The sequence below is a fragment of the Erinaceus europaeus genome, chromosome 8 (genome assembly GCF_950295315.1).
Source record: "Erinaceus europaeus chromosome 8, mEriEur2.1, whole genome shotgun sequence".
Classification (NCBI taxonomy): domain Eukaryota; kingdom Metazoa; phylum Chordata; class Mammalia; order Eulipotyphla; family Erinaceidae; genus Erinaceus; species Erinaceus europaeus.
The window spans coordinates 64,595,859-64,611,994 of NC_080169.1; the positions used below are offsets into that span (position 1 = coordinate 64,595,859).

At 36.6% G+C, this 16,136-nt stretch overlaps 1 protein-coding gene across 1 annotated transcript; it reads right to left on the reverse strand.

Moving 5' to 3' along the window:
• Positions 1–10,384: 10,384 nt before the first annotated feature.
• On the reverse strand, positions 10,385–15,317 carry LOC103118269 (platelet-activating factor acetylhydrolase-like). Its single transcript, XM_060195657.1, is given in 3 exon segments — positions 10,385–10,514; positions 14,148–14,931; positions 14,934–15,317. Coding segments are annotated over 3 exon segments (1,068 nt in total). The 5' UTR covers positions 15,088–15,317.
• Between the last annotated feature and the right edge of the window lie 819 nt (positions 15,318–16,136).

Here is a 16,136-nt window from a genome sequence, read left to right on the forward strand (position 1 = left end):
CCACCAATGTGTCCTGGAGCTCTGCTTCCCCAGAGACCCATCCTACTAGGGAAGGAGAGAGGCAGACTGGGAGTATGGACTGACCAGTCAACGCCCATGTTCAGCGGGAAAGCAATTACAGAAGCCAGACCTTCTACCTTCTGCAACCCACAATGACCCTGGGTCCATGCTCCCAGAGGGATAGAGAATTGGAAAGGTATGAGGGGAGGGGGTGGGATATGGAGATTGGGTGGTGGGAATTGTGTGGAATTGTACCCCTCCTACCCTATGATTTTGTTAATTAATCCTTTCTTAAATAAAAAATAAAAAATGTACATATTTTGTAAAGTAAAAAAAAATGCCTCAAGAGGTTCCTTTAAAATATTACTTGAGTTTCAGTATGATGATGGCAAACGCTAGAAGAAGAAGAAAGTATGATGATAAAAGTTTATCAGTATTCTTTTATGTTAAACATCAGTTTTACTAGATATAAAATACTTGATCCACATTTTTCTCATAACTATAATAGGATTAGGTAATTACTCTTTCTTATTATTAGTTTCCCTAAACTTATTATTATTTTAGTCATTTTGTTCTTTGTTTGTTGGATAGAGACAAAGAAATTGAGAGGGATGGGAGAGAATGGAGAGGAAGAGAGATGGGCCTACAGCACTGCTTCAACACTTGGGAAGCTTTTTAAGAAGTGGGGACCAAGGGCTTGAGTCTGGTTCTTTGCACTTTGTAACATCTGCACTCAACCAGAGGTATCCCTGCCTAGAAAGCCCTGACTTTCATTATTTTTTTCAGACTATTTTATGAGAGAGGAAAAGGGAGAGGGGAACTCAGGTGGAAAAGGAGAGGGAGAAGGAGAGAAGGAAAGAGAAGGAGAGACAGGAAGACTAAGGCACTGATCAGCTTTAATTTATTGTGGTGTTGGGGACTGAACCTTGGGATTTTGATATCTCAGTTATGCAAACACTATTCTTTTACATATTGAGCTAACTCCCCCAGCCTACTTTTAGAAGATTTAATTCAGGATAACTTTCCTAACCTCATAGTGTTCCTCTTCTTCCATGTTCTTAACATACTAAAATATGAGCCTGCCTTGACTATAAGATAGTCTATCTTGATAGAATAGAGTACATACTTCACTATGTGCAAGGACCTGGGTTTGAGCCTTGGCAAAACATTGGAAGATCATGGATGGATCTAGAAGTGGGTTAAAGAGGAAACTCTACAGTGGAGTGCTGATATCTCTGTTTTCCTTTCTCTAAATAAAAAGAAAAGAGAAGGGAAGGGAAGATATGATCCTACCTCTTCATATCAATGGATACATTCCCCCTTGCTAGATCGGGCTCACCTAATAGCCAACTGTTTTTACTAAACACCAAACTAGATTCAAACATTTCATCTGTAATGACAGCAAATGCCACAAACACTCTTACTGACTCTGTAATAGTTATTAGAGGACTTACAAACCAATGTGGGGTTAGCTGCTGGCTGGCCTATAAAGGACACATTTTACAATGTGAAGGACCCAGGTTCAAGCCCCTGGGTTGTGGGGGAAAGCTTTATGAGTGGTGGAGGAGTCCTGCAGATGTATCTCCTCTTTGTACTATTTCTTTCTGTCAAAGGAAAAAGAATGGCTTCTGAAGTTGTGAAGTCACATAGGCACCGAGCCCCACTATGAATCCACTGCCCCTGGAGGCTAGTTTTCATTTTTATTGGATAGGACAGAAAGAAATTGAGAGAAGAGAGGGAGATAGAAAGGAAGAGAGACAGAGAAACACCTGCAGACCTGCTTCACCGCTTGCCTTTGTCAGCCAACAATTTAAAGATGTTTCCCTTTATAACATCACCCATGCCACAGACATCCTTTACTACCCCCAAAGACAAATGGCTGTTCCCCTGGACATCACATCCACTGACTGCTTCCCTTAGACTTGTATGTTTAAAGTTTGGTAAACAGTAACTTTAAGGCTAAATTCTTACTAGTAAAAGTTAAATGAAAAAGGTTTTCAAAGTAATTCTCATAAAGATAAAATTAACTTATATTTAAAGTCTGAGGTAAAAATTAGTTAACAATCAATATATTTTAACTAAGTTGGTCTAAACAAAAGGTTAAATAGACTTGTTAATATGTAAAACTCTTCATTACCTTCTCTATTAGAAATGGTAGATCACACAATGGGATCTAGCAAAATATACACTGATGACTTACATTTGTTTCTCACCATGATAGTGGCACTTGGGTTCTGGTGAATAACCTCTTCTAGCCCGTGGATTGATAACTTATAATTCTCTGCTCAGATGACAGAAAATCTAGATTAAGAACAAGCTCTTATTATCTAGAGTTCATGCTTTACTGGTTTTTCTAATTTATATTATGTGGAAATGTTAATGAAAAAGTCCTTTCTGTACTGTATCTGTAGTTTTTCCCGATTGGTTTTATAAGTCTATTCCTCTTTGAAGCAACTTAAAGCCAAGGTAGTAGCTGCACTTAGTAGCCCTGTTAAAGCCATTAGCACCATGCTACTGTTTATTTCCTTTACACATACCCCAAGATAGGGGAATACCTGCCATGACCCTGGAAGTTAAGCTTAGTTGTGATTCTTGCATTTGCATTAGCTGATTCATTAAAATATTAAATTATTTAAAGATAAAAGTGTGTATCCATGCTTTACATTGTAATTGTTTTATAGCTAATTTGAATGCAAATAGAGTCAAGCTACAAACACACTAAACACAGCTGTCCAGATGTCTGAATTATCAAAAGACTTCATAAGTAAGCAATTCTTTACAAAAAATGAGCTCTTTTGTTCAATTCCTGTAGCAGAGCCCACATTTATTTGTACAGGAAAATTCCATTCTACAGATAGAGTAAGAGTCAAAATTAAGGGTGTTTTTAACACGCATATCACTTCTTTTCTAAGTCTGGAAAAAGTAATCAGAAGCAAAAAAACTTACAGAAATGATTATGTAGATCTACATTAATTTACATGTTTCTTGATGTTAAACTACAAATTCTTTTTTAAAAACCCACATCATTTCTGATGCTTCTTGTAGTGTCCCCATTAGAATTTTAGACTACTAAAGCACTCTTTATAATTATATATGCATATACATATATATAACACTTATAAAATGTTCATTATTATATATCTAGTTTTATTTGATCAAGGCTTTAATTCTATTGCATCAGGAAAGGGATGAAATGAAGAAATACTGGTCACTCCCTACTTTTGTGGTCAGTTTTGAATAAGCTGGAGATTTTTTCTTCCCATCTGGGTTGATTCACTAAAACACATAGGAATTTGGTAATGTTAACCTGTTTCATCTAGTTCTCTACAAAAGGCAAAAAGAGCTAAATTTGTTCATGCATTTCAGAATCTGACTAAAGAAGCAAAACATTGAATTCTGTATTTCATGTAATACAGTAGATCTACTATTGCATCATTCACTTTAAATGTACATATTATAGAATGTACATTTTAAAATATTTATTTATTTTCCGTTTCTGTTGCCCTTTTTTATTGTTGTTGTAGTTATCATTGTTGTTATTGCTGTCATCATTGTTAGATAGGACAGAGAGAAATGGAGAGAGGAGGGAAAGATAGAGAGGAGGAGAGAAAGCTAGATACCTGAAGACCTGTGAAGCAACTCCCCTGTGGGTGGTGAGCCTGGGGCTGGAACCAGGATCCTTATGCTGTTCCTTGTGCTTAGCGCCATGTGTACTTAACCTGCTGCACTACTGCCTGTCTCCCAAGAATGTACATTTTTCCAGCCTTTAGGTCCATGATTGCACAACAATTTGTTTGGCTTTGTATGTTAACTCTCTTTTCAGCCACCAGGTTCCAGATGCTAGCATGATGCCAACCAGACTTCCCTAGACAGACAACCCCACCAATGTGTCCTGGAGCTCTTTTTCCCTAAATCCCCACCCTACTAGGGAGAGAGAGAGGCAGGCTGGGAGTATGGATTGACCAGTCAATGCCCATGTTTAGCGGGGAAGCAATTACAGAAGCCAGTCCTTCCCCCTTCTGCATACCACAATGACCATGGGTCCATACTCCCGGAGGGATAAAGAATGGGAAAACTATCAGGGGAGGGGATAGGATTTGGAGATCTGGTGGTGGGAACTCTGTGGAGTTGTACCCCTCTTATTCTATGGTTTTGTTAATGTCTCCTTTTTTAATTAAATTTTAAAAAATTTTTAAAAGAATGTACATTTTTAAGTGAAACTGTTCAAGGTCTTCCTATTTTAGTCACAAATTCTCAAATGAACTTTAACAATCTTTCTATCCTTTTGTTGTTTTTGTGACTGATGCTTTACTGCTGCAGGCCAAATTTTTCAGATAGAAAGAGATACCACAGCATCAAAGCTTCCCTCAAAGGCATGAGTGGAACAGGGGTTGGAACCTGGATCAAGTATGTAGTAATGTAGATGCCCTTCCAACTGAACTATATCACTGGTCCTTTTTTCCTTTTTCAATATTTTCTCCAGATGAAAGTGCTAATTGGAGTAAAGACCAGGATAACAAATAAGATCATAGTTTTATATTCAAATGCATATTTTAAAAAGCATCTATCTCAATGAAATGTGCTTAGTTGAGAATAATTGTATGCAAAGATGAATTACATACTAAAAATCAAAAGAGGAGTTTCTAACTTAATGGTTAGAAGAGAGCTTTTGGAAAAACATCATTACCTCTGCTCTCTCCAGCATAAGATAATTTAATTCAATGCTGAAAACTGTTACCCTAGGTAGATGCTAAGCATTTAAGCATATCATGTAATTTCTGGCTTACATTGGCATTAACCTCACATGTTTCTGAGACCAAGCAGTCCGTTAGTTATTGTTTTAAGTTTTCTTTTATGGAAAGAATTAGTAATAAAAGACCAAAATACTCATATCTGTTACTTATTGTTTGCTGACTTTATAGAAACTTCTAAATGTTGGTGTGAATTATGCATACTCACACATTGTAATGCTTAGACTCTCTGTTCACTAAAAATGGCCACTTCCAGGGGCTGAGTAGTAGCACAGCGGGTTAAGCACATATGGCGCAAAGCATAAGGGCCAGTAAGGATCTTGGTTCGAGCCCCTAGCTCCCCAACTGCAGAGGAGTCGCTTCGCAAGCAATTTCTTTCTGTCCTATTCAACATCAAAACAGCTATGGCAACAATAACTACTGCAACAAGTGCAACAAAAAGGGCAAAAAAAAAAAAAAGGGAAAAATAGCCTCCAGGAGCAGTGGATTTGCCAAGTGATAACCCTGGAGGCAGAAAAAAAAAATCACTTCCTTTGTCACGAGTTGGCGCTGCACACAGTTTTAAATGATTCATTCTTGCATGCTGGGGGGTGGGGTGGTTACAGCATTTTAGAAAAAGAAGATAGTTTTCCCATGTTTTAATCTTTATTTATTTATTTGGGATAGAGACATAGAAATTAAGGAGGGACAGATTAAGAGGGAGAGGGACAGAGAAACACCTGCAACACTGTTTCACTACTTGTGGAGCTTCCCCCCTGCATTTGGGGACCAAGAGTTTGAACACGGTTCCTTGTTCACTGTATTGTGTGCACTCAACCAGGTGTAGCAACACCGCCTCCCCCATCCACCAGAGAAGACAGTTTTTTAACACTCATACTTTGCTGCCAAGTTATTTCAAAGTAATATAGAGTGATTAGACAGATAGAAAAGTTAGAATTATGTGGGCCAGCCCGTGGCACACCTAGTTAAGTGCACATAGTACTACGTGCAGGGACCCTGGGTTGAGCTCCTACTCTGCACCTGTGGGGGGAACTCTTTATAAGCAGTGAAGCAGGTCTACAGGTGTCTGTCATTCTCTCTCCCTCTCTATCTCCCCTCCCCTCTTAATTTCTCTCTGTCTTATCAAATAAAATGGGGAAAAAAGGAAAAAAAGGCTGACAGGAGCTGTGGATTCATAATGCCAGCACTGAGCCCAAGTGATAACTGGTGGCAAAAGGGAAGGAAGGAAGGAAGGAAGGAAGGAAGGAAGGAAGGAAGGAAGGAAGGAAGGAAGGAAGGAAGGAGAAAGGAAGGGAGGGAGGGAGGGAGGAAGGAAAGGAGGGAGGGGGAAAGTTAGAATTCATTCATCTGAACAATGTAGAGGGGAAGTTGTAACTATGACAGATTCTTCTCAAATCAGCCTAGCCATTTTAATTTTAATTAGAACAGAAGCAGTGTAAGCAAAATGGAAAGAAAAAAAATAAAACATCAGAGTATTTATGTGGCAATTGTGTACACTAGTTTTAAAATGAGGTTAGGAGGTACCAAAACTGCTGAAAAGGCAATTTCTTTTTTTTTCCCCCCTCTGGATCTAAGAACAGTCAGACTTGGCAAGAAAATCAAATGCCATTTCATTTATATACACAAAGGTAAGAATTAGACTGTAACATCCATCTTTCGTTTTTATTACATTCACAGTGAATTTGGGGAAAAGAATATCATCATGAGTATGCCTGCAGATCCTTTGTGGCTTTCCATTGCATTCAGAATGAAGTACAGGCTCCTTGAGTAATTATCTTCAGTACCAGCTTATAAGCTATTTTTTTTTAAGAATTATGCCATAGCATAATGTACTTATGACAGATGGAAAAAATCAATTATGTCATCAAGCACACTGTTTAATTGAGTTGACCTTTAATTCAGTTGTCCAGACTTTCTCAATGAAAAGAGTAGTGCATTGATTAACTATCAGTGTGGTGACTTTATCTTGGGTTTTCCTCAGCTACCTCTACCACTTTTTTTTTTCTTTCTGTCCTTCCTTGTTGCTTTGTGTGATTGATTCACCATGGTGTTAAGTACCTAGAATGAATAAAGTTAGTTTTCAGTCATCTTCCCTGCTTCTACTTCTAAAACGCCTGTCACCATCTTCTGCATGATTTCTTTTCATCCTTCATATAACATTTTTCATCTCACAGAGATAGCTCCATAGTAAGTTTTTCTGCCTCACAACACCCTATAATTTACTTCTGTGTCTGTCACCATAAATTGCAAGTATATGCATAAATGATGCATAGGTTTCATGTTTCAAATACTTGAGAAAGGCATATATGATGGTCTCCCTATAGTGAGTGAAATTACACATTAACCTATGACAGATCCTGCTAAGTCCTATTATAAAGAAACCCACTGGAACCCAATAAAGCTTTATTTAATCTAGAGCTCCCAAAAATTACTTTTTAGCATTGGCATTTTAAGAAAATATATGGAAGACTCTCTAGAAAACACTATTCAAATCTATCCAAGTCCCATAGTTTAAAGAAGAAGAAATAGGTGTGTGTGTGTGTGTGTGTGTGTGTGTGTGTGTGTGTGTGTGTGTGTGTGTGACTCACCATGATTTAAAGTTAGGTAACAAGTTAGGACAGTTTTTAATGAACACAGTAGTACTCACAGTGATTTTATTTTCATAGTGATGGGTCACACTATTATAAATTTTATTACTTCTGTTTTACTATTTATATTTGGGCTTTTTTATCAAGTTTCATTCCATTATCTCTTTTTTTTTTTCCCCCATTCCCCTCCATTATCTCTTTAAAGTAATAGCAGACTAAATTTTATCAGTATATGCAAAATATTAGTTATTACTCTATTCCTTTACACAAAATAAAATTCCATTTTTCAAGTTTCCAGTGTGAATCAAATAGAATAATAAAATTTCACTCTCCCTTTTATTATTTGAGTCCTTTATGGAAAAGAATTGCATATTATTCATTATTGTATTCCTCAGGTTTCCTCTTGTATTCTACAGATTTCTTTGGGGACCTACAAAAATAAATACTTGAAAATATAAATATTAAGACTGTTCTCTCTAGAGATCTAGAAGGAAGAATGACATAAATATAAGCAATTATTATGTGTTAGGATGCTTTCTGTTCTTTGATAAGGGTTCATTGTGATGGAGAGTTCTGAAATTATTTTCCAAAAGTGGCAGTACGTGAGTTAGATGCGACAAACAAATGTTTTCACCATGTTTCAGAGAAAGCGGTAACTCTAACACAATCTATTCTAACACAATTTTCCACCGTGAGTGTTCCTCCCTTACCTGAATGCTGCTAAGCTTCAAATAAACTGTCAGTTCCACAGGGAAGGGCTTCCAGGATTTTCACAAATCAAACCTATGCTCCAACTGAAAACCCCATTCACTTTTCTTTCCTTTGCTGTATAAGATCTCAATTTAATACTATTCATAAAACAATATAATTTTAATTGCTATTTTCAACTGAAATCCTATGACTATAACAGATAGATATTATATTGTTGTAATTGGTGTACTCTTAGTATGTAGCAAATGATTTTTGTGATAGTGACTGATAGAGCTTGTGAAAAAAAATCAGAGAAGTAAGAGAGTTGCTTACCATAAATTCACAAGTTACAGAATATGATAAGTGTAGAGGAGGAGAGAGGTATTGAAAATTATGCTGAAACGTTAAGATTTTACTGTATTACTGACATAAAGTCATCATAAGCATTTGAGAAAAATAATAAAATGACCCCCCCAAAAAGAGCACAATATTCAAGACTTTATACTTTATACTATGATTTTTGACTCCACAGTGAACTGTTTGCACCACTAAATCTGACTATAAGTGTATGTATGTATATATTAGCATCATTATATACATATGGTGTGTACTAATTTATAAATGTACCTTCATAATGTAAGCCACACTGTCAATGATCTTACTAACAATATAGTTGGAAAATAAAGCCATTAACTATATGGTCAATAACTATTAAAACATTATAAAGACATTTTTTTTCTGGATTGCATGTGTGGCAAAGCAGCCCACTATTCCAATGAGTTATTGCACTGACTCAGTCTCAACAATTTTTATGTCCTCTAGACTAACTTATATTTTAGGTTATTAGTTGTGTGTTTACAACTGTTTAAAACAGTATAAGAAAGCACCAACTAAAAGATATTTTGTGCCTTTAAACTTGTACAGCCTATTTATATTTAAGCTAATTGCAGTAAAAGTAAAATAAAACATTTTAATTTCTCATTCACTACCGCATTTTAGATTACTCCTTTGAATGCTTACATGCTTTATTTAATAGAACTCTAGCTAAGAGGACAGTAATTACAATTAAATAGCAAAAACTGTATAATGCTAGCTTCTTTTTTTTTAGTACCATACATTTCCCAAAATCTATTCTTTCTATGATATTTTACTGGGTTTTGAGAATGAGCTGTTTCAGTGTAAAGATGTAGAAGTTGTCATCACTGCCATTTCTAAAATAAGAATTGTGGGAGAGAACAACTCAGCTGATTGACCTTCACATTGGTAGCAGCAGCTAAGATTAAATAGAAGATTTGACTCAAATAGACACCTTTCTGGGTAAGTGAACAAGAAAGGAAATACCTTTTGGTTATAGATCCTGGGAAAATCACATTCTAAAATAAAAGACAATGTGGGATGAATTTTCAGTCTTACTGACATCATCCTTCCTGTCATTGCATCTAACAGTAACAGTTTCTTAACAACTTATGGTAGAGCCACGTGACAGGATAAGGTGGTAAAAGACATATGTGCATTTTAATCAAATTGAAGGAAATATAGCTAGGACACTGATCATCAGAATAATGTATAAAATCAACAGCTCAATATTCCCTAGCCACCCTGTGCAACGTTGTTTATCTGACTGGCTACAAAGAGTAGCTAATATATAGTGAAAACAGCAGCAGCTTCCTAGCAACGTCCTCAAAATCTAGCATTTCACAGTTACAATTTGTTTGGCTTCATAGGTTAACTCTCTTTTCAGTCACCAGGTTCCAGATGTCATCAGGATGCCGGCCAGGCTTCCCTGGATTGAAGACCCCACCAATGTGTCCTGGAGCTCAGCTTCCCCAGAGACACACCTTACTAGGGAAAGAGAGAGGCAGACTGGGAGTATGGACCGACCAGTCAACGCCCATGTTCAGCGGGGAAGCAATTACAGAAGCCAGACCTTCTACCTTCTGCAACCCACAATGACCCTGGGTCCATGCTCCCAGAGGGATAGAGAATGGGAAAGCTATCAGGGGAGGGGGTGGGTTATGGAGATTGGGTGGTGGGAATTGTGTAGAGTTGTACCCCTCCTACCCTATGGTTTTGTTAATTAATCCTTTCTTTAAAAAAAATACTAAAAAAAAAAAAATTTAGAACAAAGACCTTATTAAAAAAAAAAAATCCAAAGAATTCCATGTTGATGTTACTCAGCTTGCCCTCCTCTTACTTCCTCTCTTCTGCTTTTCATCCTGCCCTCATTTCCCCACCATGATTACAGTCACTCTACTGGTATTATGAGAAAGAACTAGCTTTCCACTTTAAGTGAGAAAATGTGTATATGAAAATAAGAATGCTAGCATGTCTTTTCTTGAATGCACACAAAGATTTCTAGGCATACAGATGTTGATTGTCAGGGGAACTAGGAACTCCCTGGATGTTTTTATGAAATCCAATGTTTCTTATTTTAATATCAAAGGAGGCCAGAAAAAACATAATGCACATCTGTGACAGTATACAGCTATAGAAATTAAACTCAAATTAGTAACATGAATTTATCAACTATAGAATGTTTAATATAATGTAGACTTTCCTTTTTTTTTTTTATACTCCAAAGTCCTGAATTGTATTGTGATTCTTCTCTAAAGATCAGCTATTATTCAAAGCTCTAGAAGAAGATATTGGATGTAGCTATTAGTCTTTTGCACAATTACCCTATTAAACTTTCTTTTTTATTGCGATTCTCTTTCCCTTTGTATCATATTACTATCTTTGTCTTACTAAGTGGAAATTCCAGAGGTAAGTAGATATTTCTCTTTCATTTCTCTCACATAAAGCAGTACCCAATATGTTTATTAAACAAAAAAGAATTTTTGTAAAGAAATACTGGTTTGGGTGCACACATTTCAATGTGCAAGGACCCAGGTTCAAGCCCCTGACCCCCACCTGCAGGGGGAAAGCTTCACAAGTGGTGAAGCAGGACTGCAGGTATTTCTCTGTCTCTCTCTATTCCCACCTCCCTTATCAATTTCTCTCTGTCTCTATCCAATAATAAATAAAAATAAAATTTAAAAAATACTGATTCAGTAAAAATAATCAGAAAACTTATTTTTTAATTCTTTTTTTTTTTTTTTTTTTTTACTAACACACTGTTCATCTCTTGCTTCTCTTGCTTATGGTGGTTAAGCGACTGAGCCTGGTATTTAGCCTCAGGCACAAATGTCTTTTTGCATAACCACTATGCTATCTTCCCACCCCAGAATAAATTCTTTTGTACCACTTATAAATGTTTTATTAATTATTTTATATTTAATGAGTATTTCCCCAGTTTATTACAATCATGAAAATTGTGTCTTTCTGTTTTTAGAGATCTATTTATTAATAAAAGAGAAAAAGGAGAAGAGATTGAGAAGCAGAGAATCACTCTATCACATGTGATATTGGGGGCCATTAAACTCAGAACTTCTTTCTTTAGAGTCCAACACTTTATCCACTTTATCCAATGCTTAGGTCTCATTAATGAATAAATAAAATATTTTCAAAATATAAAAAAGAGAATCAAGAAAAGCACAGCATAGCATCATATAATAGCACTCTTCTATTTATGGCCATGCATTTATTCTTCATAATTTTACAATGATACTCTAAATATTGTTTCATAAACTCCCTGAAGAGTTATAATCAATCACATACATCTTCAGTAATCATCATGCTGAGATGTCTTTTCTTGCTTTTGTTTGAAAAACTTACAAGTCATGCATTTCTGCAATTGGCAGTTTATACCATCCATTCAGTTTCAAACCATGTGAACTGATGCTGGGAAAATAGATACCATCCTACATTTGCTAGAAAATATTATATTTATTTATGGCAAGTGTCCTTGACAATCCATGTCAAATTTAGCAACATTTTCTCCCAGGTCTGTCTCAACTACTCTTCTTACATCTCTAAATAATACAGGAGGAAAGTCATTAAATCTCACCCAGACTGCTATTATATTAACTTTATAATGATTTGGACTAATATATATTATTGACTTGGATTTTTACATAGTTATGTTATATTATTATTAGCCACTACTAATTGTTGTGAGCCAATTCTCTAAGATCCTAATTATAAGCTATGTAGTATCTTGCATGTTGCAATCAGTCTCAAAGTTTGAAGTTGAAGGTCTTTTTAAATAATTTATAAATTAGATTCTTAAAATCTAATTTTAAAATGGAAGAAGTACAGGAATATAGAGTTTACAAAAATAGATTTTAATCATCTGTAATGCAATTCACTATTATTCATAAATAAAGTAAATCAAGTTGAATCAGATATGAATTATTTTTATGCACTGAATTGGAAATCAATGAAATGCTAAGTGACACAAAATAATGCCTGAGATAGTAAAGGAAAAGTATTTATAAAATACACAAATTCTTTATTAGAAAAAACTTTTTTCACGTTATTGGAGGGTTAATGACAGAGCAGAATTGCTGATAATTTTTTTTGTGATTTTAATTATAAAAATAAGGGACTATTATCAAAACAATCATCAATAGGATATTAAATAATGTATAATACATTTGCTAATTGGAAAAAATTACAACTACTAAAAAGAGTAGGGTAAATTTATATGCCCTGATAATAAAAGTCCCTAATATTTATTGTGAGATGAAAAACAAAAGTGATTGTTAGTGCCCCCTTTACTAAATGCAAGAAAATAATTATCTCTGTATCTTTAAGTGGGTAGTAAAAGTTCCTGAAAGAATATTTATGTATATCAACACAGTGCTTTTCCAAAATATTATACTGAAGTGCCTTGACAGAAATGAGAAAATAGAATAGTAGGAATTATAATATCCCACTGTCACGAATACATAGATTAATTAAAAAATCAATCAGCAGACAAGCCTTAAATGAGAAATGAAACCACTTGGGATGAATAGACTTTTAGAGGAAACTTCACCCCCTAAAAGGTGAATATACATTTTTCTCTAGTGTCCCAGTGCTCATGGGATACTCTCAAGGACTGATTACATACTCAGACACAAATCAAGCATCAATAAGTTCAAGAAGCTTTAAATTATATCAAGTATCTTTTCAGATCACTATTGAATAAAACCAGAAATCACAAAAGGGAAGCTGTGAAATTTTTCAGACAAAAGGAGGCTAAGAAACATGTTACTTACTGGACCCTCTTGTGGGCTTCTACTGGACCTTGCCCTCAATGTGGTTCAACATTGGTAGAGACTGCCCCACTCTCCAAAGAAAGGTTGGGTCAACATACTCTGCCACTTGAGGAAGACGGCTCTACAAAGAGTGCAGCCTAGAATGTTCCTAGCTATGACTACAGAATGTGAGCTCAGACCTACAGGGATGCAGAGGTTACAAAGGCTCCTGTGCTGACTATGGGCCCCAGATCAAATTGATGGGGTTTATAGTTAACAATATTTATATATTTTCCCCTATTTGGGAGCTACTCTTCCCTAATCAAGCTTTCTAGTCCTATTTCCAGCTCTGACACCATCTCCCCAGACAATACCTTTAGCCCACCTACATATCAGCTGGCAGGATCAAGGAAAAATTAATAAACTCATGGGTCCTTTGGAATAATCTAAAATAGACTTACTAGCTTTTTCCAAAATGGAGACCCCAAATCTCATCTGCTACAGTCTTACCTTTAGATTCCTGATTATTAAACATTTTTTTCTACTTTATATCTTAATGCTTTTTTAGCCACCATGTTGCAAATGTTACCATGACACCAATCTGACTTCCCTGGGCAGATAATCTCACCAATGAGTCCTGGAACCCCACCTCTCCAGAGCCCTGCCCCACTAGAGAAAGGTAGAAACAGGCCAGGAGTACAGAACGATCTACCAACACCCATGTAACATATAAAGTACAAACAAAACTACAAAGAAATTTCCTAGTATAGGCTAACATTACAAAGCAAGAACAATCTTAAATAAGGACCTAACCTCAGATCTAAAGGACATAGAAGAAGAAAAAAAAAAAGAGTATGTGAAGCCTGTTGTTGGGAACATGTGTGAGCCTGATAGAGCTTAGGGAGAACCACCCCCATCTTTGGATGGAGGTCTGAGAAGATAACCTCTTGGTAAGTCTCTCTCAACCGAGGTGAGCATAAGGGGGGAAAGAATAGCACCTTGTTCTGCTATCATCTGGTTCTTCCTGATAATACACTTGATCACCCAATGGATACATCCATGCATCCAGGGCTATCCCACACCTGAATCTCTGGTCTTCACTAAGAGTCTGCATAACTGTAGCACCACTAAAAGAATGTCCAATTATTGCTATTTTATTCCTATCAACAGAACCCTTCATTTGTTTTACATCAAACTCTACATCTAATATATTCTTCACTGACTTTCCATGATCAATGTCAAGAATGAAACTGAGAGCTTGAGAACACTCCATTGCTCCCTGTCGTACCTGAATATTTCTTTCAAGATGTCCCTCCTTTTTTTTAACATAGATCCAAGACGTGCTCCCTATTTCTACAGCAGACTCATTCTGGAAATAGTAAGTTGCTGATGCAGATTCATCTCTGTGTTCTACAGTAGCAACTATAAACCCATGAGATGCTAGGTCCATGCCAATAGCAGAATAAAGTGTCCTGAATGCTCCAAGACCATGAGAAAAAACAACCAGTGGATATTTTTCACCAGTTTGCAAAGGAGAATTCCAGGCTGCAGGAATTGTTACTGAGCCATATAATAAATTCAAAATTTTGCTTATCATCCAGTGTGATCCAAGAAATTTACTAAGACCAAAAAAATATTCTTCATTTGGAATCCAAACAGTTTCTGAGTGATCACCACCTTGGGATGGATAATGCAAACGCATGAATGTGCTCGTTTTAGTATAATCAAACATCAAATCTGTACAACCAACAGAATAGGGTCCATCTCCACTGGGGATCTTAGGCCAGAATTTTCAGCAGCGAGTACAGTCTGTATTTTATTAAACCATGCTGATGATTTAACATGGGCAACAGGATTTACATCTTGCCATTCCAAAGTATGAACCAGTATGAGGCAACTACAGAGGCAGAAAAGTGAATGGACTTTGTGTGGCAACATCTTGGAAGTTAAGCAGACATTCAACTTAACCTTCTCGGGTCCTCAATTTAGCCCCAGGGTCCCGCTTCACCCCGGCGCTGGGAGGAGCTGCTGCTGGAAGCAGGATCCCTGGGCTCAGTCAGCAGGGCAGAGCCGGGCTGCTTCTGGCCTCGGCCAGCCACACTGCTGCCACTGGCAGGCCGGACACCTCCAGCGAGCCAGTCCGTGCGGGTTTTATCTTCTGATTCTCTGTTCCCCTCCTTAGGCAACCTGGTGGTCCCCCGCTCCAGGGAGGTAACCATATTGATGCCGAACTTAGTGCGGACACCCGATCGGCATAGGGCACTGCAGCCCAGAACTCCTGAGTTCAAGCGATCCTCCAGCCTCAGCCTCCCAAGTAGCCAGTAGAAGGGGCAAAATAATAAAAATTAGAGCAAAAATAAAATAAGGTAGAAATCATGAAGACAACAAAACATCAATGCAACCAAGATCTGGTTCTTCAAAATAATAAACAAAGTAAATCATCTCTTAATTAGGTTCAGTAAGAAAAGTAAACACTTACTAATATCATCCAAAGAGATGAGCGACATTGTAAACTAAGCTACAAAAATGGATTGGGTCATAAGGAACTTCTTGCTTTTTTGTTTGTTTTGTCATACTTAGTGCTTCACCACTAAAGGCTGAAAAATTTTTTTTCAGGTAGAAAAGAGACATTGAGAGAGGAATGACTACACAGCCCTGAAGCTTCCTCCAATGCAATAAAGCTATGCTCAAAACTAGGTCACACACATTGCAAAGCAGGACAGTAAATTATTTTGCTGACTCCATCAGAAGATTTTTATGAACAAATTTATAGTAGTAATTTAGAGAACTTAAAAGAGTTGGACAAATTCTGAGAAGCATACATCTGAAGATTGAATCAAGAAAAAAAAAAACCTGAATAAACTGTTTACAGGCAAGGAAGTTGAAATAGTAATTAAAAGTTTACACCACCACCTGCCAAGAAAGAAGGCTATGACTAGATGGGTTTGGGGGGAGGATACATAAATGATGTAGTAGTACTGACACAT